Raw genomic sequence first — 22,365 nt, forward strand, 5'->3', positions numbered from 1 at the left:
TCGGAGCAGCAAACTGACAGGGTCCCATGCATGCTGCCAGCCCATAGGAACAAACCGCGGCGCAGGGATATGATAAGCGAGTGCAACTGCCTGAACCCTGTCCTTCGCTAATTAAAGGCCTAGAAGATATAACAGATCATACAAGGCCAAACAGTCACAGTGATTAATTTCGCTCACCGAAACATGTCCCTTGTACGTACGTCTGATCCCTCAGAAGAACCCGAAGACTATTGTCGACAAGAGGCGACACTTTGCCAAATAAGAGTAAGGTATATAACGAAGGTCTTGAGCAGTTCTATGCTGTCTATACTGCCAGATAATCTGTTATTCATCAACACCTCCCTCTTTCCATCGGAGACAGTCGCCACTTGAGTATAACTTCCGGCTATGATGCCTTCTAGTCAGGGACCGACGGCGCTCATCGTCATGTGGACGCTAACGGCTGTCACACTAATGTTCGTTCTTCTCCGCGTATATACCAGGCAATTCGTCATTCATATGTTTGGTGCCGACGACATTGCCTATATTATCGCTGGGGTACGTGTTTTGAACATATCTTGGGATTTCAATTACAATCGGACTGACTCCCTGTTTTACTTAGTTATTTTTGCTTCTGTATACATCGTTCTTCCAAGTGGCGCTTAATTTCGGCTTTGGTCAGTCAATTAGCGTGCTAGAGCTCGAAAATATTGCACTGGCCATTAAATGGGAAATGGTTGGACAGACGTTTGCGGTCCTGGGCATGGCGATATCAAAGGTCTCGCTCGGCCTCTTCCTGCTGAGGCTTATGGTCCAGCAGTGGCACAGAATCGTGATCTGGGCTGTCATGCTCAGCTTGTTTGGATGTTCGGTCCTTACGGCTGTGGTATTTTGGATCCAACGCGTTCCTGTGGAGGCAATTTATGACCCCCGTTTGAAAACCCCGGAAGCCTGCACAATCCCTATCACACCATTTGCAGTGATGCTCGGAGGTAAGCTGGTTTCTGCTTGTCGATGATTCGTTCCGTTGCGACATGTCTTTGCTAATCATGAGTCCTTCGCGAACAGTCTGGTGTATCGTTGCGGATTTCTTCTTCGCCATCTTCCCTGCAATAGTGATTTGGGGTCTCAATATGAAGAAGAAGAAGAAAATTATCATTGCTTCTAGCATGAGTCTCGGTGTCTTGTATGCCATCCTTTTCTGTGGTTTTACCTACAGACCAGCTGATTCTCACTAACTTCTCCAAGGGCTGGTGTCGCTGGTATTATCCGCACATACGAAGTGGCCGTTGGCTTTACAGCAAACTACACCGGTAGGAGTTGAATCACTCGCACCTATTTCGGTCCCGTTTCTAACACTTGAGCCTATTGCAGAAGACACTGTCTCCTTGATCATTTGGTCTGCCGTCGAGATGTGCGTTACCATGATATGCATTGGTATTCCGATTCTTCGCCCACTATATCGCCGCATCAGGTATGGATCCCGTTCATCAACCCGCGAAGGTTCGTACCAGAGGCAACGCGAAGACAGCAGCCTTGGTCCATACGAGCTGGGTGGTATGACATGGGCGCCTGGCAAGGGCAGGCCCTCGGCTCACGAATCGAAGTTGGGCATCCGTACCCAAATTATCACAGACATCCAAACCTCGAACGGCAATAACAGTGACGAGCATATCCTCTCTTCGGTAGAACGGCGCAACCTCAGATCTGGCAACGTAGTGCAGCCGAATAGGATCCAGGTGAAGGACGACGTGAAGGTAGAGTGGAACGATAGATAGCAAGTGCTATTGGTGTCGGGTTTCGGGGTTTTCATGAGAACAGAACATAATCAATGCGCGGACGATTGACTGAAACCGCTTGTGTGCTTGGTTTTGCGGTCACGAGATACAGAGGCCTCAATTTGTCAATTGACAGGAAGGCGACACCACTCAATTCAATTTATACCTACTAATCAGACTCTCAGAAACGGAATTAAGCTCTAGCTATCAATTAACCTTGCCGGTTTTTATGCCCCCTTAATATTACGTTAATTATTGGGAAATAAAGTACACTATCCCATGGGTCTAGGGTGACTGTGTGAGCCGCTCGGTAAGGCAGATGCCATAGGGTTGCATTCACGATTAGCCGTCGGTAAATACATAATGATCCTCGCAATAACCCAGCTTCCCCGCATTCCCATTATCCCATGTTTATTATAGCGTGCTTCGTGCACACTGCAGCCCCGCGAAGACACTCAAATTGTTGATCCGCACCAATGGATCGTGTTACTGACCTTGAGGATAAAGGCCGATGTATGGCATTGATCGTCAACTCGATGATCTTGTGTTCACCGAAGTTAGGCTAATCCCAGCGATGTGCGTGGTGAATTTCAGCCTAAATCACGAGTTACTGAGACGAGGATACGCAGACTTAGCTTTGGCAAACACGGCGTACTCTTGCGGCCGTATAAAAGAGCACTGATCTCCCGAATCCACCAGAGCTCTAATACTACACAAGGCAAGACGTATGTCTGCGCTACCGTCGACATGTTTTCACGATTGTCACCCTCGCTATTGGTCTCATTTCTGTTGCACTTGGGCATCATGTCCGCTCAGCAGAACCGGATTCGGACATTTCCAGATTGCGTGAACGGTCCACTTGCGTCCCATGCGATATGTGATATCTCGAGGTCGCCCCCAGAAAGAGCTGCTGCTCTTGTGGCTTTGATGGAACCCGAAGAAAAGCTCGAGAATCTGATCAGGTGCGAAATACGAGCGTTCCATAGTTCGTGTCATGTCTGAAACTCTGAACTAACACCCTTTTTTGCAATAGTCAGTCCAATGGATCCACGCGACTCGAATTACCTTTCTACAACTGGTGGAACGAGGCATTATACGGTGTAGCCTACGCACCTGGTATCCGTTTTGCGGATTCGGGCCCCTTCAGCAGCGCTACATCCTTCCCCGTGCCCGTTCTGTTGGCTGCCAGCTTTGATGATGACCTCATAGAAGATGTCGGGACAATCATCGGAACGGAAGCCCGCGCGTGGGGAAATGCCGGGTACTCAGGTGTCGACTTCTGGACCCCAAACGTCAACCCTTTCAAGGATCCCCGGTGGGGACGTGGCTCGGAGACCCCGGGCGAGGATGTGCTGCGCGTCAAGCGCTACGCGGAACGTATTCTTCGAGGTCTCGAGGGCACCGAAGAAGAGAGACGCATCATTGCAACTTGCAAGCACTATGCTGGCAATGACTTTGAAGACTGGAACGGGACCACGAGACATGACTTCAACGCCATTATCTCCCCTCAAGACATGGCTGAGTACTATCTGGCACCTTTCCAGACTTGTGCTCGTGATGCCAAGTGTGGTAGTCTCATGTGCGCCTACAATGCGGTCAATGGTGTCCCCTCGTGTGCCAGCTCATACTTACTCGAGGACATCCTGCGCGAGCATTGGGGCTGGACAGAGCACAACAACTATGTCACCAGCGATTGCGAAGCCGTTCTCGATGTTTTTGCGAATCATAAGTATGCAGAGACTAATGCGGAGGGCACAGTTCTCTGCTTCAAGGCGGGAATGGATACATCATGCGAATACACATCCTCTTCTGATATTCCTGGTGCCTGGAGCCAAGGTCTCCTCGATGAGGACACTGTGGACCGCGCTCTCGGTCGCTTGTATGAGGGTCTCATCCGAGCAGGGTACTTTGATGGCAAGGCGTCGATGTGGTCCGACCTGTCATGGGAGGATGTCAACACACCCCGCGCGCAAGAACTCGCGCTCCAAGCAGCAACCGAGGGAATTGTGTTGCTCAAAAACGACGGCACGCTTCCCCTCAACCTTGAACAAGATACGACAGTTGCTATGATTGGTTTCTGGGCTGAAGATGCGTCCAAGTTGCAAGGGGGCTACAACGGCCGCGCCCCATTCCTCAACTCGCCTGTTGATGCCGCGCGCGAGATGGGACTCAACATCAACGTGGCTGGCGGCCCCATTCTGGAGGACGTGAGCGCACCTGACAACTGGACAGTGTCAGCTCTTGACGCAACTGAAGACGCTGATTACATCGTGTACTTTGGCGGTTTCGACACATCTCTCGCTGGCGAAACCCTTGATCGCACTCACCTTGACTGGGCCCCCGCTCAAGCTGCTCTCATCAGAGACCTTGGAGCTCTTGGGAAACCTCTCATCATTGTTCAGCTTGGAGACCAGTTAGATGATTCCGAGTTTTTGGATGCCGACTGGGTGAGCAGCATATTTTGGGCATCATGGCCCGGACAAGATGGTGGGACTGCTATTATGAACCTCATCACCGGAGAAGCCAGCCCTGCCGGTCGACTTCTCGTCACGATGTTCCCATCCAACTACACCGACATTATCCCAATGACCGACATGAGCCTTCGCCCAACAAATGGTTTGCCCGGGCGCACATACCGCTGGTATCCGACCCCTGTGAGGCCCTTTGGCTATGGTCTGCACTATACTGAGTTTGACGCTTCTTTTGTGTCGTTGTGCAACTCGACTCTTGACATTCAGTCACTGGTCTTTGGTTGCGACGACGAGCATCTCGACATGTGTCCACTTCCATCCATCCCCATACGCGTGACAAACAGCGGCGAGCGGACCTCTGACTTTGTTGCGCTCATGTATGTTAAGTCTGAGAACGGGCCCGAGCCGCATCCAATCAAGACGCTGTCAGCATACAGTCGACTGCAGGAGATCAAGGCGGGTGAGACAAGACGGGCGCGCCTTGGTTGGAAGCTCGCCAATCTTGCTCGTGTGGATGAGCAGGGTAACACTGTGCTATATCCAGGAACCTACACTCTTATGCTTGACGAACCGGCACAGGCTAGCATTGAAATCAAACTCACTGGTGAGGAGGCCATTTTGGACGACTGGCCGGCGGACCCTGGAGTCTAAGTGCGTCTTGCGAGTCCTGGGCGCATCACCGACTTGCTGGCAGAGAGACTGCAAACGGACTACGAGGGCTATGCGGACAGAAAATTACAAATGTCAAGGACATGAGACAAATGGCTCTGCATTTCGTGTGGTGGATTGACGAATAACCCCCTTGTTGCAGCAAACCTCCAAGCTTGCCGTGTTAGAGATCGTAGCCAAGGTCGCGGAGAAAAAACGATATTAAGGTTAATACCAAACATCTGTCAGCCCTTCTGAAACATTAAGTGTAAAGTTATGTCTATATTTTGACTTCTACGGGTGGGGTTGGGTTGCACCTGTTTCATCTTCAAGTTCAAGACCCCGCGTGTTTTGGCTCTCAATTTCGCAGCGCCCCCTATCACAACTGACAGGTCTATTTTAAGACCACGCGCAGTGCTTTAATACACCCGCCTGGTAGGCAATACCTAGAACCATAAGTTTCGCCAACAGTACCCCTTTATATCCTCAACTTCTATTCAAGTCACCAACAAAACCAAAGAGTCACTTGTATACTCTACAACGAACCCCGTACACTGTTCTATCGAAGATGCTCATCCCACGACACATCCCTCACCGCCACGGCATCTTCCAAGGTGCCAAACACACAAATCCACGCCGTCTCATGCTCACAAGTCCCACGGTTCTCTTTTTCCCTGGGATCTCTCTGGCTCAGGAAGATGACGATGACCCGACGTCGTCGGCAGGACAACTCTCCGAGCCCTTCATCGACCAAGTCACTGGTCTCCAAATGGAGCGCTTCTTTGGTGCGCGGACATCTTTTGGATTTGCTTTCGCTCTGCCCGAGGCTCAATCTGCAGTAGGCAGTCCTGCGTCTTTCATCGGCCAACTTTCCTTTCCACTTGTCGATGGACAAGGCTGGGGAGCGTTTGGATTGACTGGAGACATGGAAGGAAATTTCATCCTCGCGGCCTGGCCCGATGGGAATGGTGGTGTCATGGCTTCATTCCGACAGGCTACCGACGAGGACAATCCTCCCGAGGTCTCTGGTGGCTTCAGCGTCAGGCCACTACCTGATGGTGTCTCTGTTAACGCGACATCACTTGTCTACACGTTCCTGTATGAGAATTGCCTTGACAGTACACTAGGCCTTCAGCTTCAAGCGACAGGTGAAGATGCTGTCATGGGTTGGGCTCTTTCACAACGCCCTCCTAGAGGAGATCCATCGGATCCGGGAGCATTCTTAGGGTTTCATGAGAAGGGGTTTGGGCCGTTCACAGCAAGGCTGGGTCAGGCGCGAGTTGCTGGATTCGACGCTGTCGCGTCTGGGGCGTTAGGCGCTGTTCAGGACTCTGGAAATGCTGTTCCGGCAGTGCCAGGGGTTTTCGAGGATGACAGCGGTGATGAAGCGAGTGGCGACGAAGATGAGGCAGGCGGCGAGAGCGGCGATGAAAGCGACTCTGACGATGACGACTGATCTATATATTCGGGGTCAATGTTCAGAAGACGTCAGGGCATTATTGATTCATTTCACGACGCAATCTATAGGCTAGGCGAGCTCTGCTTCAATAATACTTTCAACCGCCTCCACAGTCTTCCAGATTTTAATAATGCGAAGGCCGGCTTCTTGGAAGAGCTTATCCCATTCCTTCTCTGTCCTCTCCTTCGCGGACAAGCAAGCCATGACAGTAATGTCTGATACAGTCACGAGTGGTGAAGGATTGAGCGTGCTGATCAAACTCTCGTGCACCAGAATCAGGGAATACCCTGTTTCCATGGCACCGGGTATGTTCTTCAAGACCTGAATCACTTCTGGATCTGCCCAATCATGGAGAACATTATGCATAAAATAGGCTCGGGCTCCCTTGACCAGCTGGGGCTGGAAGAAGTCGTGTGGTTGCACCGAGATGTGTCCAACGGGCTTCATATCTTTGAGGATGTCTGGCACGTCCTGTAGAATGAGGCTACCTTGGGGCGCATCCGGATGCCGGACGTTGAATTTGGTGAGGTCATGGCCTTTTCCACCGCCCATATCTACAACGAGGGCACCGTCAGGCTTGGCGCCTTGGGCCAGAGAGTCTGTCGGAAACACGTCCGGCCATGGTGTGAGGTTGTACTTTGAGTGGCACTTTATTGCGTCGTTGAAGGAATTTCGCAACTCTGCATTGGTGCCGACGTCCTCGAAAAAGCTAGAGCTCTTCCCGGTCATGTACTGCCAATTGCTGCTGACGACGTCTGTGGGGTTCTTGAAACCATTCTCCCCAAGAAAGTACGGCAACGTGCGGAACATGGCGACATTGAGGTTTTTGTAAAACTCCCCATACATAGATGGGAAGGCGGGATCAGAAACAAGCTTCTCGACCCAAGGCGTTGTTGCGTATTTATCCTCGCCTACTTCGACAATGAGATGCTGTCCGGATATCTGTCGCATCATACGCTCTGCCGTCACCGGTCAGCTTAATTGCTCGTTAACGATGCAGATGGTGGCTAACGCGGTAGACTCACTAATGAGAATTTCGACGGCATTTACGAGCTCAGCCAGGTTTCCAGCTTTGGCAGGCCTGCCTCCAATTTTAATCCATTTTGCGAAGATGCCAGCATCAATCAGCGTCTTAATGGATGCGTTTGTCGCTCCATTGACCCAATTCTGCTCCCAGGCTATATCCCACGGGGATTAGACCTTTCGAAGAGCCTGAAAAAGGGCATTTCTCACCCCGGACTCTCTCTGATTCGGTTGTGAAAGATTCAGGAGTGAGACTTTCTAGGCTGCCCACCAGCTGATCCGGTGATGCCATGGCGAAGACGTCACGGCATAAGATAGTAGGATCTGGACGCAGTAGCAGCGGGAGAACCTCTTGATAGCCCGGATTGAATCGCCCGGAAGATGTAGGAGGAGCATATGTTTTTTTCCTACTGGGGAAGAAACAATATTGTTGACTTAGTTCTGCCTGACGCCACAGATGCGGCATTATCAGCCCCTTGCAAGGGGGTCGGGGCCTGGGGGCCTCGGGGCGACTACCATCCATACAGGGAACAGATACACACGGCAGACATCGGATACGAGCAACTGCTAGTCCAAGAGGATGGATAATAATTAAATACTATATTTTGTCTCTGCGACTGTAAGGACTGCATATATACAAGGTAAGCTACCGGATTGACCTCGCGACCCGAGACTTGTTTGACCTTTGTGTCCGTCGTAGGTGGAAATCCCAGAGCTGCATAATTGATACCAACCCCTCCTCTTGCCACATGGATCTGTTTATCTTTACTAGGCACACATTATTACCGAGGCCGCTGTGGACGGGACGGCTCAGGACGTGGGCGCACCTGAATCCTGATCTGGCAAGCATGCATGTTTACGTACGGATAGCAGGGAATGCGATCATACAGCACAGCACGCACGGCTGGGGCCTGGTCCCGTATCTTGGGGTTTTTGAGACTAGGACTCGGGAGCATTCATTCATTGCCCAACAGACATGATTGACTTTTGACATCAATCCCCTGAGCACAGCAGCAGTGATCAAGTTTGTTTTTGAATGTTTTGTCTCCCTAGAATAATATATAAAGCAGCTCGAGATCGCTTATCTCCTAGTCTAGGATTTCCTCGACGGGCGGACAACATTTCCACTCATTGACGGCCCGCACGGTCGCCCGAAATGGATCTGTGGACAATTGATGATCATGGCATCGTGGCCGACAGAGCTTGTTGGGCGATATTTGCTGTCACTACAGGTTAGTGGGACACATAACTCACAAAAGACTACATCCAGTTTGGTTAACAGACACACTTGATAGTTATCGTCGCTCTGCGAATCTAGTGCCGGGTCGCCCACGGACACAATACATCGGGGACCGGGTTGGACGACTACATCACCGTGCTCTGTAACGTCGTGCTTCTCATCGCCTGTGTTTTCGTCACTATTGGTTCTCACCAAGGGCCCGGCAAACGAGGCGCCGCACTCGACCTAGCCAAATTCCCCGAAGCCCTGAGGTGGAACGTTATTATTTCTTCAGTTCCCATCTGGGTCTTCTCGTTGCCCAAATTTGCAATCGTCGCCATCATCAAGCGCAACCTCAACTACGGAACGAAAACAACCATATTGTTCTAGTGCTTAGCCATCACGTCGCAGGCGTCTATTCTGGCCACTTCGGTCTGGTGGTGTGAGCAATGCGACCCTGTCGAGTTTGGTTGGGACAAGACAATCGTGGGAGGTGAATGCGCAGACATCAATGTTCTAGCCGACCTGGGCTATCTCACATCGGCCTACTCAGCATTTCTCGATCTCTTTTTCGCCCTATACTCCATCCCTTTCATCAAAGGCTCAACATGGGCCTGAGGAAGCGCATCGCAGTGTCGATCGCACTAGGCTTGAGCACCCTGGTGTTTATCGTCTTTATATACAAGCTGGCCATATTCGACCAACTATTTGAGCAGCTGGCTCTGGACCCGACTTGTGAGTTCACAGGATTTATTAATCCACCTTGGGCTAGCTTGCGAGATCCGGTCCCGTATCTCGACATATTAGGCGTCGATGAAGGCTGCATTCTCATCATATGCGCCTCTCTGCCCACCTTGGGCCGTCAGGCACGGGCAACCAAGGGTAAGTTGAGTTCCACAGTCGGGGGGTCGAGCCGCCTCGTCCCCGGCGAAAGTGGCCATGCTGGGAGTAACTGGTCAAAACCAAAAGGCCACAAACTCGGCAACGACGATGCAGAGGGCGTCTCCAATATGCATTCCAGCGTTGGACATTCCCCTGGTTCAAGTGTCGACTCGGCACAAGATCCCACAAGGAATTCACAAAACAACGGAGTTTACCCTACAGACCGAAGAAGGACCTACCAAAACAACTATATAAATGCCGTAGGAGTAAGGCGCTGCTTGCCATCGTTTCGAATGTATATCTTTGCCACCCAAGTCATTTATTTATTCCCCCAAGTATGTGTTGCAATAACATGTATTTAATGATGCATAAATTCAAATGTCTCAGCGGTTGCCGGTTTGACTGGTTTTTTGCAGCACGATTCTACAGTAGACTAATAATCAGCTCACAAAGCGTTAAGGAAGAATAACCACTTATCACTACTATATAAATCACAAGAACACCGAATGTCTTAAGTGGTTTCAATGTTTAACGAACATTAGTCTAGTAATAGCTTAGAGCGTCAGCGTATATAAAGGACAAAATATACGAAGCGACATTAAATCAAATATAAAACATGCATTCCAATTATTAGACACAGTATCTTCCGCGCCTCGTCTCTCAGACACGCTAATTATGGCTCCAATTCCTAGTCCTTCAATGCTCAAAGCTCACCACTTTCCTTTGTTTTCTTCGATCCAGGCTCGAAAGTCCTTGATAGACGGGTACACCTTGCGACATTGCTCCACGTCGCCGCCGTAGCCACTCTCCCCAAACCAGCGAAACATGTCGCCCGCGGTATCCCTGAGCACCAGCTTCACCGCATTTGCTATCACGCAAGGGCCGATGGGCATGGGCTGGCCAGTCACCTCCTTGAAAGTAGCGTCGGCTTCGGACTGCGTCAGCTCATCTCCAGCGATCGTGATCGCAGATCCGGCATGGCCAGTGGGATCAAGAAAGCTGCTGGCAGCAAACCAGCCAATGTCAGCCGTGGCGACGAACTGGAGTTTCTTGGGGCCGAGCTGCTCCCACATGCGGGTGAATCCTCTTCCATGGATGTCAGGAGTCAGATTCTCAAAGAAGGTGACGGGGCGCAGGATCGTGTAGGTCATTCTCTGCGGGCTGAGCGTCGCCTGCGCGATGAGATGTTTCTCGATGTTGTACTTGGCCGCAAAGTTCTTGACGGTGGTCGGGTCGAAGTGGGACTTTTCGGGGCCGCCACGGTCGCCAGAAGAGTAGACAAAGTGCTGGACGCCGTGTGAGACAGCGGCATCGACCATGGCCTTGCCGGATCGTTCTTCGTCGTCGGAGTTAACTTGGACGCTGAAGACACCCCAGACGGGACCGACCTTGGCGAAGATGGCTGGAATATCGGAAAAGCTGCCCTCGACCACTGACACGCCGGGGAGGGAAGCTAGCTTTTTCGCCCCATTGCTGGTGCTGTCGCGGGTCACGCCAATGATGTTGAACGAGGAGGCTTGCTCGCAGGCGAGTATGCTGGCAACAACAGCGCCGCCCTGCTTGCCCGTGGCGCCCGTGATGAGGAGATTTTTCCGTGGAGATGAAGACATCGTGGGATGAATGTCAGTAAGTGATCGGTTCTGGTGTATCGATGAACAGGTTTGTTTGAACAGCGTGTTTTCTGGTTCGATTCTGTAGTCGTGGTCCCTTCTTAGGTTATTATATACAGACGCCTGTACGTAGTACGTATGGGTTCCTGAATCGCGTCGCGTCGCAATCGAATCTGCTGCGAGCCTTCTATGCGAAAGCGAGGCGCGTAATCAACAAATCCTCAATCCAGAGCTAAGCAGCGAGGCGGACAATTGCGCCGCACGCGCATGCGGAGCGATCGCTATCCCCTGTGATAATGAGGACGGCGTTGAGATTGTCCCGACAAAAAGTTGTGCAATCAGGCATTGTGATTTACGAATCGCCATGGGGAGGAGCTGCGAGAACGCCAACAGATACCGCGATGCGAATGCGAGGCGGCGGCGGCAAATCGGCAACGGCAGTCACGTCGCGTTTCAGCTGGCAGTCAATGTCGCCCGCTCGAATGAGTTAGAACTTGGCCCGCCAAAGCTCCTCACCAAAAGGACTAGCCTCATGCAAATGTCGTAATGGTCACTCCTTGTAGGAAGACGTCGGTCGATATGGATGGAGCTAAATTCACCTGACTGTACTGGAGTCGCCGCGTGAGATAAACATGAAATAGGTTATGGGTCAACAATCAGAAAAACACAGGCGGCTTATCCAGTGATTCCAGCCCCCAACAATCGACCGGATAGTGGACACGGCCTAATAATAGTACATAATTACCCCGCCCCCGGCCTCTAAGTTAATGGCTCCAGTGAGTCCACTCCCTATAACAGGCTGGCGGCAGATCCCGTCCCGCTGTCCTACTCTCCATGTCCCTGACTCCCTGTACTTGGATAATACGTAAATGCAATCAAGTTACACTGTTACACAGCGTCAAAACAGCCAGGCCTCAAAACTCCGTCAACACTCACGTCCCTCATTCCCGTGTCACGATGGCGGATGCGGGGAAGAGCACTGCTTCAGTGGCAGGGGAGCCTGAACCTGGGTCCAACTCCAGCCCCATCTGGAAAGCAGCTCTGGAGAGATACTTCGCAGAGACTCGGAGAGGAGGCATCAATGAGGCTGCAATCGAAAATGATCTCTGGGTCGTTCAAACGCCCGAAGAACTCCTCAGCCGGATTGAAACCACCGTCCCGTGTGATACTCAGTCATCAGCAACCTGGTCCAGGGCTCTCGCCGATCTGAAACCAGTACTGCTGGGGCTAAGTGATTTCGCAGCTCTTATTGCGTGGGCACTCGGCTTGGACAGCAAGGTGGCCGTGATACTCTAGGGCTCGATTCGGCTCATGATGATGGTAAGTTGTTTCCTGACGATGAAAGTACGCCCTTCCTGTCCTTGCGGAGCTTGTGGAGATGTTGAGCGAGCTGCAGCGCACTCTGCCTCGCATTCAAAAGTACGAAAAGGAGCTGCCAATGACATCCACTCTAGAAGGCGCTTTGCTCGACATGTATAGCGAGATCATCGTCTTCTGCGCCTACGCCGTAACATTCTTTCGCAACAATCCCAACATCGGGCGAAGTCCCAGTGCTTGGTCTCGGTTTAATCAAGACTTCGCCCAAACGAAAAGAAATCTGGAGAGGTATTCCAGGCGGGTAGATGAGGTTGCGGACATGATACGATTGTCTCGCGAATCAACAACGGCAGCGACAGTGGCCACTATCCGGAACACTAAGCTGCCGGAAGAACTTCCAGCCATCAACCTCCCATGCCACAGCGTCCCACACGGGCTGAACTTGCGGTTCTTCGGACGAGATGATGCCATAGACGTTTTGAGGGAAACTTTGAGCCCAGAGCAAGACAGGCACGAAATGCGAGCCATAGCAATGCATGGTATCGGTGGCGTGGGCAAGACACAACTAGCCCTGCAGTATGCCAATAAGTCTTTGGGGATGTATGAAATTATTATTTGGGTTCCGTCGGAATCACAAATCAAGTTCACACAGGCCCTCTCAGCTTTCAAAATCAAGCTAGGACTGATCGACGATAAGGAGCAAAGGGACGGGAGCCATGCCATACAGCGGCTCAAGGATTGGCTCAACACATCAAACAAGGACTTCTTGATGATCTTTGACAATGTCAACGACACACGAATTCTGGACCAAATTTGGCCTGCGACTCCACGTGCCTCGGTGATCATTACTACACGGTCACCCTCTGTGGCATCACGGCGCGCAAACAAAAGCTTCCGCCTGGAAAGCTTCGGCCTTGAGTCAGGGGCAGAAGCTATATACGCACTTTCAGGGAAGCAACCGTCCGGGGAAGACGACAAGGCTGCGGCTTTGGAGCTCTGCCGCCTACTAGGCGGACTGCCTCTGGCGCTGGCGCAGGTTGCTTCTTTCATCGCAGATAGGGACTTTTCATTCAGCGAGTCCATGGTGCTATTCAACCAGTCAGCGGAGAAGGTGTTCGCTCGGTCCCCCATATTGGATGAATACCAGCACACAGTCACCACAGTCTGGAACCTCTCGTTGGAACAACTATCGCCGCAAGCTAGAATCATGCACAACCTGTTAGCATTCTTCGACCCGGACCATATTGCCGAAAGCCTCATAAGTAAGACAAAGACACGATTTAATGACCCCGCATGGGAGTTCATCTTGGATGATTTTGAGTGGGCTCTTCTTGTTCCTGAAAGCGCCCGCGTCTGCTAACATGGGCAGGTTCAGTGATGCCGTGGCCGAGCTTACAAGAAGCTCCCTTATTACTAGATTGTCTCCCTCAAAAGCTTTGTCAATGCACCGCTTGGTGCAGCAGACTGTCTTCGCCCGTTTGTTAGCGGATGAAAAATTGCTTTATCTAGATCGTGTGATCGAAATACTCTCCTCAGCCTTCCCGAACACGTGGAACCGCCGTGGACCATACCAAGGACATGGCTACGAGACATGGGAGACTTGTGGAGCAGTGCTTCCCCATATCAGTCGGTTGATAGGTTTGGTGAGCGATCACGGTCTTCGCCCTAGTAATGCTGGCCTCTGGGCCGAGCTCGTCTTCCGAGCCGGCACGTATGGCTCTCTACACCACTACTTACATGGCTCTCCTTGCTGACTTCAAAAACAGGTATCTTTGGGAAAAGGACCAGCCATACCTCGCCCAAGTCTTTCTAGAGTTTGGGTTGCGCATTGACATTGGCGAATCGCACCCAGTTTCAGCGCAAGCACAGCGAATTCTGGGCCACATATGCCTCGACATAGCTCAACCACATGCTGCTCTTAGTGCATATAGCAAGACACTTTCACTCCGCCTGATGACCGAAAAGGCTGATTCTCCGCCTATCGCAGACATCTATGATTCTATTGCATGCAGCTATACTGAGATCCGCAACATGCCAAAAGCGTTTGAGTACGTTGAACGAACGACTGCGATTCACCTCGCGCACGATCCAGCGCACATGGCGCGCACAGAGGCGATTCGGGCGATGGCCTTTTTACGTGACAATCGACCCTCAGAGGCACTTTGTGCGCTACACAAGTGCTGGGAACTTCAAAATCTCTCTCAAGAGGATGTTGAAAGTTCCCGCTATCCTAAGCATAGTGGCGACATTATGCTCCTGGCCAGAATTCTCTGGGCACTCGGCCAGAGGTCTACCGGTCGAGAACTTGCTTCTCGAGCGGTGGACGCAAGTTCTCGACCGGTGGACATTCGCCGGGGTGTTTTCGGATAAAACGGTAGCCCTAGGGTGGCAGACTCCATGTTCCACCTTGCATTGATGCTGAACGAAGAGGAAGAACAATTGCTGTCCGCTAAGCTTCTGCGCGACATAACAAAAATCGACTCTAGCGTTCAAGAAACCAAACCACACCAAGCTCGAGCCTTCTGGTTTCTTGCAAAGTTTGAAGAGCAAATTGGAACTCCCCGGAATCTGTGCGACGAGATAAAATCCAATGCCAAAAGAATCAAGGACGCGCTGAAACAGAGTGAGGCAGGGCAGGATAATAGCGATAAGGCGTATATGAGCCTTGTAGGGTGGATGCTATGGTAAACAGCTTATAAGCCCATTATTTTAGTGTGTCTAGCTATATTTCCCTTTCCCAGAGAGTCCCGGCCGTGTAGTCCACAACGATTGCCTTCTCTATGATATCTCTAGCGCTTTTCACAAAAGGTTAGTGTGTTGTAATAATCGTTGCTCACTGTAGCGACTTTAGCAGGCGCAGATATCCTCGTGCCACGCAGGTCCTAATCTTGGACTTTGAGTTATTAAGTAGTGTGGTTTCAGCTAAGGCAATTCTCTGTACCTAGAGCTATTTTGGCTACCTACGTAAGGTATTCTTAAATACGTGTGCTCCTTAATTAGTAAAAAGTCCTTATTTCTTGACTCAGACTGGCGTGTTCGGTCGCGAATTGACCTGCGAGTAATGTTAGCTCGTACCATCATGTCTCTCAGTCCAAGGTGATAACTTGCCTTTGTAACGAACGGGCTTTCCTTGTTCTTCTTGATCGCCTTTTTGCGCGCAATGCTCCTGAGTTCGGCACTAGAAAACACACCCGAGCTGGGTTTGTGTCTTCCACCAATGCTACGTCCACCACAGCGTCAACACAGCCGTTGCACAATGTGCGTATCCCAGAGCGTACAAAGTCCCGCAGTTGCTGAACAGAGCCATGCCGTTTGAGGGTCTTGTAACGGCCCCAATCGGTCAGTAAGGCGGCACGGATGAATCCTAGGGTGATGCCAACCCGGTGCTTTGCCTCCTTCGCGGTCTTGACACCGGGTTGTCTTCTGAACTCTACCGTTCCGCACGTTGTCGTAAGATTTCCGAAGTTCCAGGACACGTATCTTTGACTCGTCATTACCTCCAACTGCACGTGCTGCTTCGATCTTTGCTCGTCAAACAATTGAAACAAAGGCGTCCAGCCCAAGGTGGGAACATCTTTAAATCTTTGTCGGAGCTTGGCAGGACTTGCCAACCCTGTGAAGCTTGATTCTGCGTAGGGATTGTTCTTCCTGTCGGCGGGTACGATTTTGGTGACAGCCTCATCGTAGTAGGAGATGGCTTTTAGTATTTGTTTGACTTCTGGCAGCTGGTACCTGAGTTCAGGAGTCGTGCCTGGAGAGACATGAACATGCATGGAGCAACCAGTGGTCAAGTGGATTTTCCATCTGCTGTGCGAGAAGAATGGTCGCACGTGGTAGCTCCGAACCAGCCGTGGCCGCCGGAGAGTCGCGCAGGGGCTGTCGACTATTACGCCAGAGCTATGAGTGCACCAAAGCGGCGGTTTGCTGTCGTGGTCGACAACGACAGAGGCTATCCGCTCAGCCTGGGGACACTGCGCGCGTTGGCGAATCTGGATGATGTGCCGCCAAAGGTCACCGCGTGGAGGACGAAAGGGGGACCCCTTGAGCCGGAGAATGAGCTGCGCATAGTTTACATCAGTAAAGCAGAGAAAGATTTGCTGAAAACGCGCCTCAACGGCGTCGAGGGGATTGTCTGGGTCCCAGGCGACAATGACACAGCTGAGCTCATACCAAAGGTCGCCATCCGGGCATTATCGGTCTATCCTGGCTGGGAGAATGAGAAATGAACAAATCGAATGGAGTCTGTAGGATAATGCTTATGTCGCTGCCATTGTGTTACGACCCAGCATGCGACCGCATGCGCCTCTCACGTGCACCCCACTTTTTCCTCCAATCATACCACCACGTATAAAGTATGGCTCGCGACCTCACCGTGAGCCTACGCTCTAATATCAACGCATGGCTCACTAGATCACAACGCTCCCGTGAGCCCTTACTTTCACAAACTAGTATATAAGAAGCTACGCTTTACTATAGTTAGTCTTTACCTAGCTCCTTAGCTATTAATATAATTATCTACGTAAGATCCACTATCTCGCATATAGACTATAACCCGACTACTTAAGTTAACGATATCCTAGTATACTTAGTTCAAACCTAACTTCTATTCTATCTACCCGGTAGCTAGTCTAGACCCGAACGTTATATATTAATAGCTCTTATTTAATATACTACCGTGTTAAGTACTTAAGTAATACGATACTATAGCCGATATAGAGAATAATAACGCTAGGGACCTTAGCGAGACGATTAAGCCTAAGTTACCTAGACCGTTCGATAGCAACCTAGGATAACTAAAGGGGTTCTTAACTTAGCTTAAGATATACTATCGACTATTCCTTACTAAGCTCGCCGATAATATAGATAAGATCCTTCACGTAGGAATATATCTCACCGGCACGGCCTTAGCATAGTTCGAACCACGTATAAGGGATTTTATAGAGACTACGGCTAACCTCTAAGACGACGAAACTCAAGCTATATTCGCAAGCTTCGAAGGTTTCGAGAATACTATTAAGGACGTCTTCGGGAATATAGATAAGAACCGGGTTAATATTAAGACCCTACGAACCCTAAAGCAAACGGGATCCGCTACGGACTATATATTAAAGTTTCGATAATTATCTAATAGACTCGGATAGGACGATAAACCCCTTATAACCTACTTCTTCAACGGTCTTAAGTTAGAAGTTTAGGAGTAGCTCTACGACAAAGATATACCTAATTCCCTCACGGAATATATTACAAACGCGATTAGGATCGATAACCGACTATACCTAAAGCATAAGATATTAGGAAAAAGGAGAAATATAAACTAATCGTACCCGAACTTTAGAGGCAATAATAACGGAGGACGTCGCTACTAACTAAACCAAGGACGCCCCCGATAGTAGAATATAGTATAGGCATATACGACAAACCTAGGACCTATAGACCTAGACGCTATATAACGATAACTCGCCGCGATAGATAATAATAAGAAAAACTCAACCTGCCATAACTACGGCAAGCTAGGATATTAGAAGCGCGAGTGCCACTTACTAAAGAAGGGGCGAAGCTAGGGCTAGAGACTAATGCCTGAAGGTAAGCTAAAGTAACTAAATATAACTAGGTCCGGCTACGATACGAAGTACCTAAGCTAGTCTAGGGTGCTATGCCCTAACTAAGTAGCTAACACGGAAAAAATACTAAAGAAGGTTAATAAATAACCTATGAACTAACTAGTAGCGCACGAAGCCCTATACTAGTTAGGATACTATAATAATAACTACTATACCTACAAAAGCAGTAAGGAGGAATCGGGATAGTTTCTAAAAGCCCCGAAGGCAAGGACCCTTACTATTATATAGAAAATCACTATAACCCCTAAGGATAGCGATAATTCGGGAAGCGATATAACCAATACCCTAGACTACGAAAAAAAACTACTATAGAAGAAAAGGATACTCGAGACTAACCTACTACACGGACGAGCAACCCCACGAGAATAAATAAAAGTAGCGATAGATCGATACGACCCCCTACCGCAAGGAGAAGACCTCTAGATAGTTATCCCCGCTTAGACACTAGACGGAGGAATTAACTAGGTAATAGACCGAAGAATAATCTTAGGAGACGACCCACGTATATACCTAGATACGCTAAAACACTACGAACTCTTATAGATCTCTTATATATATTACTTTTACAGAATATATATACCTAATAAAGGAAGGTATTAAGTCTACCCGATTAAGGGACCAGCTACCCGCGTTATTAACGACCTATACGAAAAGCATAAAGTAGAGTTCTACGAGTATATATACGCAGAATCTAGCATAGGATATATAATACTAAGGTAATTAGTAAAATACCCCGAAATATACGCACGAGACTAGAAGACATAGCGTAAATATTAGTTAGTAGACTATCCACGACACGTAAAGGCAAAGGTATTCGATTAGCATAGAACCAGGGAATAAAAGGAAATAGAAGAGCTCCGACAACACGAGAATACCGTAAAAGCATTGCTCGGCATTAAGGTAGTTAAGAGTAAGGAATACGCCTTAAGCTACGGGCAAGGGTATAAGGGATACGAGAAGCACCCTAACGGCATAAGATTACTACTAGACCCTACCGAACAAGCGGATCGAGACTATATTAACTAAGGCAAGACAAACCGCGAAAAATATACTAGAGCGAGAGAAACGCTACGCCTACGATATAGGATCGGGGCACGAGAATACCTTATTCCGCAAGGAAAAGCATACACGTAGTATATTATATATAGGCATTACGAAAGATACATATTAGACTACGGAGTCTACTACTACGGGTGCGTATATTACCCGTGCGAAGAGGAAGGGAAACGATACCCCTCGACGTACCTAGAGTCGTACGGTAGTAACTACGCATACGACCCTAAGGATAATAATATCGATATAGAATACTACCCGTTAAAAAACTATTAACGTCGCTTATAGAAAGGGCATAGGACGACGAAGGAAACCTAAAGACCCTCTACTCCGTAGAGATAGATAGAGGATAGAAAACGGTTTTAGAAGTCTAGATTAACGGATATTACTTACGAGTACTATTAGACAATAGGGCAATAGGCAACTATATCTCACTAGCAGTGGTTAACCGATACATACTACCATAGAATCACAAAACTCGGATATACAAGCTTTTTAATATCGAAGGACAAAGCTTCGATTATAATAGTAGAACTATCGACCGCGAGACCGATTATCTCGACGCAACGATATAAGGATACTATAAGATAATCGTCTTCGATATTATAGACTTATATAAATACGATATAATACTAGGTCACCTATAGTTAACGAGAAGTAATCCGGTAGTCGATTAGCGCACTAGCTAGTTAGCGTGGATAGACACGATAACGCGATAATTACTATTTAACCAGAAGAAAGCGAATATTCGCGACGACTTAGCCTCTAAAGGACCTTTACCGAAGGATATAAGCGAGCCGAAGTAGGCAAAAGCCATAGTACTAACCGAGAAGGCTATATAACCGGGTATACGATATAAATAAGGAAAACGAATCCTCGCTAATATTATACAAAAGATATTTAAGGCAAACCAAGCTATATAAGAAGAAAGAAAGAAGAAACCTATAATAGAAGAAGAACGAATAAAGAATATACCGCTAGAATACCGAAAGTATAGTAGGTTATTCAAGGAAACCCTCGAAATAGGTATTCCGTAATATAGTTAGTAGGATCACGAAATCTATCTCAAAACTAGAACCTCGACTAAGTTCCACAAGCTCTATAACCTTAACGAGAAGTAACTTAAAATATTATAAGAATATATCGACGAAATACTTAAGAAAGGCTATATTCGAACCTCTACCTCGGAAGTAGGATATCCCGTTATATTCGTGCTAAAAAAGAATAAGAAGCTACGACTAGTCATAGACTATCGGTAGCTTAATAACATTACGATCAAAGATAGGACACCCCTGCCGCTTATTAACAAACTCAAGGACAGACTTCACGGCAAGAACTAGTTCACCGCTCTTAACCTAAAAGGAGCCTATAACCTAATCCGTATAAAGAAAGGAGACGAATAGAAGATAGCTTTTCGCACTAAGTTCGGTCTATTCGAGTATTTAGTAATGCTATTTAGCCTTACTAATGCTCTAGCTACCTTCTAACGAATAATTAATAACATACTTAGGGAGTACCTGGATATCTTCGTTATAGTATACCTAGACGATATTCTAATCTTCTCGGAAAACCTTAAAGAATATAAGAAATACGTCCACTAGGTACTAAAAACACTTTAAGATACGAACCTCTTAATTAACCTAGAAAAGAGCGCGTTTTATATACAAGAAACCGTCTTCCTCGGATATACAATCCGACCAAACGAAATCCTAATAGAATAAACAAAGATTAACGTAGTTAAAAAATAGCCTATACTAACAACGCTTAAGGAAGTATAAGCGTTCGTGGGATTTACGAACTATTATCGACACTTTATACGCGACTTTACGAAAATCGCAGCACTACTCACGGGACTTACTAAGGGAAAAGGAGAATTTAAGTAGGAAACGGAGTAATAAAAAGCATTCGAAGGATTGCGAGACACCATACTATCGAATATAGTACTTACAACCTACGACCCTAAAAGACCACTCGAATTAGAAACGGACATATCGGACTACGCTATAGGAGCACAAATTAGTCAACGGGACGATAATAGTAACGTGCGACTAATTACATTCTTCTCGAAGAAACTCCACGGTACGGAACTAAACTACCCCATTTACGATAAGGAATTCCTAGTAATTATCGCAGCTATTAAGGAATTTAAGCATTATATACTAGGAACGAAGTTCACTACTAAAGTTTATACCGATCACTAAAATATCTCCTACTTCGCGATAATATAAGAACTTAGCGCACGATAAACAAGATACGCTAAATTCTTAGCCGACTACGATATTAAAATTATCTATCGGAAAGGTTCGGAAAATAGCAGAGTAGATATACTTAGCCGCCGACTAGACTACGATACCGAAGTACTAAAAGCTAAGGGCTAGATACTTTAATAAAATAACAAAAGAAACTACGTATAAATAACACTTAACCTCCTTATATTTAGAGTAGAAGCAGATACTATATACTACGATAAAATACTAGAATAAGTATTAAAATATAAAGAAGAAATACCTAACGACTACGCGATAGAAATAGGAAAAGGACCTACTAGGAATAGACTGCTCTAGATACTACCGCCGCTACGCGATAAAATCTTAATTAATATTCATACGCATCCCACGGTAGGATATTAAGGAGTTAGAAAGACTCTTAAACGAATACGACGAATATACGACTACTAAGGAATTAAGGCAGACGTCGCACGTATCGTCGGACAATATAAAGATTATGCGCGCAGTAAGGCTACACGGTATAAGCTATACGGAGAATTAAAGCCACTACTAGTACCTTTAAAGCCATAGGAATCGATAGCCTTCGATTATATTACGAAGCTACCTAAATCTAAGGAACTAGGATCTAACGTCGAATACGATAGTATATTCGTTATTACGGACCGGATAAGTAAATTTAGATATTTCCTACTATACTAAGAAGCAACGGATATAGAAATACTCGTATATATAATACTTAAATATATCGTGGCTAACCACGGCCTTCTAGAAGAAATCATTTCGGATCGAGGAACGATATTTACCTCGAAGTTCTAGCAAGTATTAATAGCTTAGCTTAGGACCAAATACAAGCTTAGTATAGCTTACTACCTACAAACGGATAGATAGATAGAAAGATTAAATTAGATATTAGAATAGTACTTACGGTGCTATATTAGCTATAAGCAAGACGATTAGGTCTCGAAGTTACTACTCGCCTAACTCGCCTATAATAGCGCACCTACGGAATTAACTAAAATCTCACTATTTTACGCGAACTACGGATACAAACCCGAGTTCGGCAATAAAACACCAAGG

The 22,365-nt window shown here is 48.0% G+C and overlaps 8 protein-coding genes across 8 annotated transcripts; 5 read left to right on the forward strand and 3 right to left on the reverse strand.

Moving 5' to 3' along the window:
- The first annotated feature begins 249 nt into the window (after nucleotides 1-249).
- On the forward strand, nucleotides 250-1,820 carry F5Z01DRAFT_687388 (uncharacterized protein). The gene is made up of 5 exons (XM_046266008.1): nucleotides 250-537; nucleotides 602-971; nucleotides 1,048-1,165; nucleotides 1,228-1,292; nucleotides 1,354-1,820. The coding sequence occupies exons 1-5, from the start codon at nucleotides 388-390 to the stop codon at nucleotides 1,755-1,757; spliced, it is 1,107 nt and encodes a 368-aa protein (XP_046117892.1). The 5' UTR covers nucleotides 250-387; the 3' UTR covers nucleotides 1,758-1,820.
- A 656-nt stretch (nucleotides 1,821-2,476) lies between these two features.
- On the forward strand, nucleotides 2,477-4,873 carry F5Z01DRAFT_687391 (glycoside hydrolase superfamily; the record flags this gene model as incomplete). The annotated part of the gene is made up of 2 exons (XM_046266009.1): nucleotides 2,477-2,719; nucleotides 2,791-4,873. Coding segments are annotated over exons 1-2 (2,298 nt in total), but the record flags the coding sequence as incomplete, so codon positions are not given.
- A 473-nt stretch (nucleotides 4,874-5,346) lies between these two features.
- On the forward strand, nucleotides 5,347-6,332 carry F5Z01DRAFT_736803 (uncharacterized protein; the record flags this gene model as incomplete). The annotated part of the gene is made up of 1 exon (XM_046266793.1): nucleotides 5,347-6,332. Exon 1 carries the CDS (start codon nucleotides 5,445-5,447, stop codon nucleotides 6,330-6,332), a length of 888 nt encoding a protein of 295 aa, XP_046117894.1. The 5' UTR covers nucleotides 5,347-5,444.
- A 72-nt stretch (nucleotides 6,333-6,404) lies between these two features.
- On the reverse strand, nucleotides 6,405-7,650 carry F5Z01DRAFT_674295 (O-methyltransferase-domain-containing protein; the record flags this gene model as incomplete). Its single annotated transcript, XM_046265025.1, has 3 exons — nucleotides 6,405-7,294; nucleotides 7,361-7,513; nucleotides 7,569-7,650. The coding sequence occupies 3 exons, from the start codon at nucleotides 7,648-7,650 to the stop codon at nucleotides 6,405-6,407; spliced, it is 1,125 nt and encodes a 374-aa protein (XP_046117895.1).
- Nucleotides 7,651-9,185: 1,535 nt separating this feature from the next.
- Nucleotides 9,186-9,930, forward strand: F5Z01DRAFT_687397 (uncharacterized protein; the record flags this gene model as incomplete). The annotated part of the gene is made up of 1 exon (XM_046266010.1): nucleotides 9,186-9,930. One exon carries the CDS (start codon nucleotides 9,186-9,188, stop codon nucleotides 9,819-9,821), a length of 636 nt encoding a protein of 211 aa, XP_046117896.1. The 3' UTR covers nucleotides 9,822-9,930.
- A 92-nt stretch (nucleotides 9,931-10,022) lies between these two features.
- F5Z01DRAFT_723883 (uncharacterized protein) lies at nucleotides 10,023-11,069 on the reverse strand (the record flags this gene model as incomplete). The annotated part of the gene is made up of 2 exons (XM_046266622.1): nucleotides 10,023-10,229; nucleotides 10,285-11,069. 2 exons carry the CDS (start codon nucleotides 11,067-11,069, stop codon nucleotides 10,163-10,165), a joined length of 852 nt encoding a protein of 283 aa, XP_046117897.1. The 3' UTR covers nucleotides 10,023-10,162.
- A 957-nt stretch (nucleotides 11,070-12,026) lies between these two features.
- On the forward strand, nucleotides 12,027-15,074 carry F5Z01DRAFT_743372 (uncharacterized protein; the record flags this gene model as incomplete). The annotated part of the gene is made up of 5 exons (XM_046266895.1): nucleotides 12,027-12,347; nucleotides 12,415-13,706; nucleotides 13,756-14,097; nucleotides 14,153-14,742; nucleotides 14,779-15,074. The coding sequence occupies 5 exons, from the start codon at nucleotides 12,027-12,029 to the stop codon at nucleotides 15,072-15,074; spliced, it is 2,841 nt and encodes a 946-aa protein (XP_046117898.1).
- On the reverse strand, nucleotides 15,038-16,634 carry F5Z01DRAFT_687403 (uncharacterized protein). Its single transcript, XM_046266011.1, has 3 exons — nucleotides 15,495-16,634; nucleotides 15,328-15,438; nucleotides 15,038-15,279 (listed from the first exon to the last, which is right to left on the reverse strand). The coding sequence occupies exons 1-3, from the start codon at nucleotides 16,157-16,159 to the stop codon at nucleotides 15,234-15,236; spliced, it is 822 nt and encodes a 273-aa protein (XP_046117899.1). The 5' UTR covers nucleotides 16,160-16,634; the 3' UTR covers nucleotides 15,038-15,233.
- Between the last annotated feature and the right edge of the window lie 5,731 nt (nucleotides 16,635-22,365).

Source organism: Emericellopsis atlantica (genome assembly GCF_019669845.1).
Source record: "Emericellopsis atlantica unplaced genomic scaffold F5Z01scaffold_14, whole genome shotgun sequence".
NCBI lineage: Eukaryota > Fungi > Ascomycota > Sordariomycetes > Hypocreales > Bionectriaceae > Emericellopsis > Emericellopsis atlantica.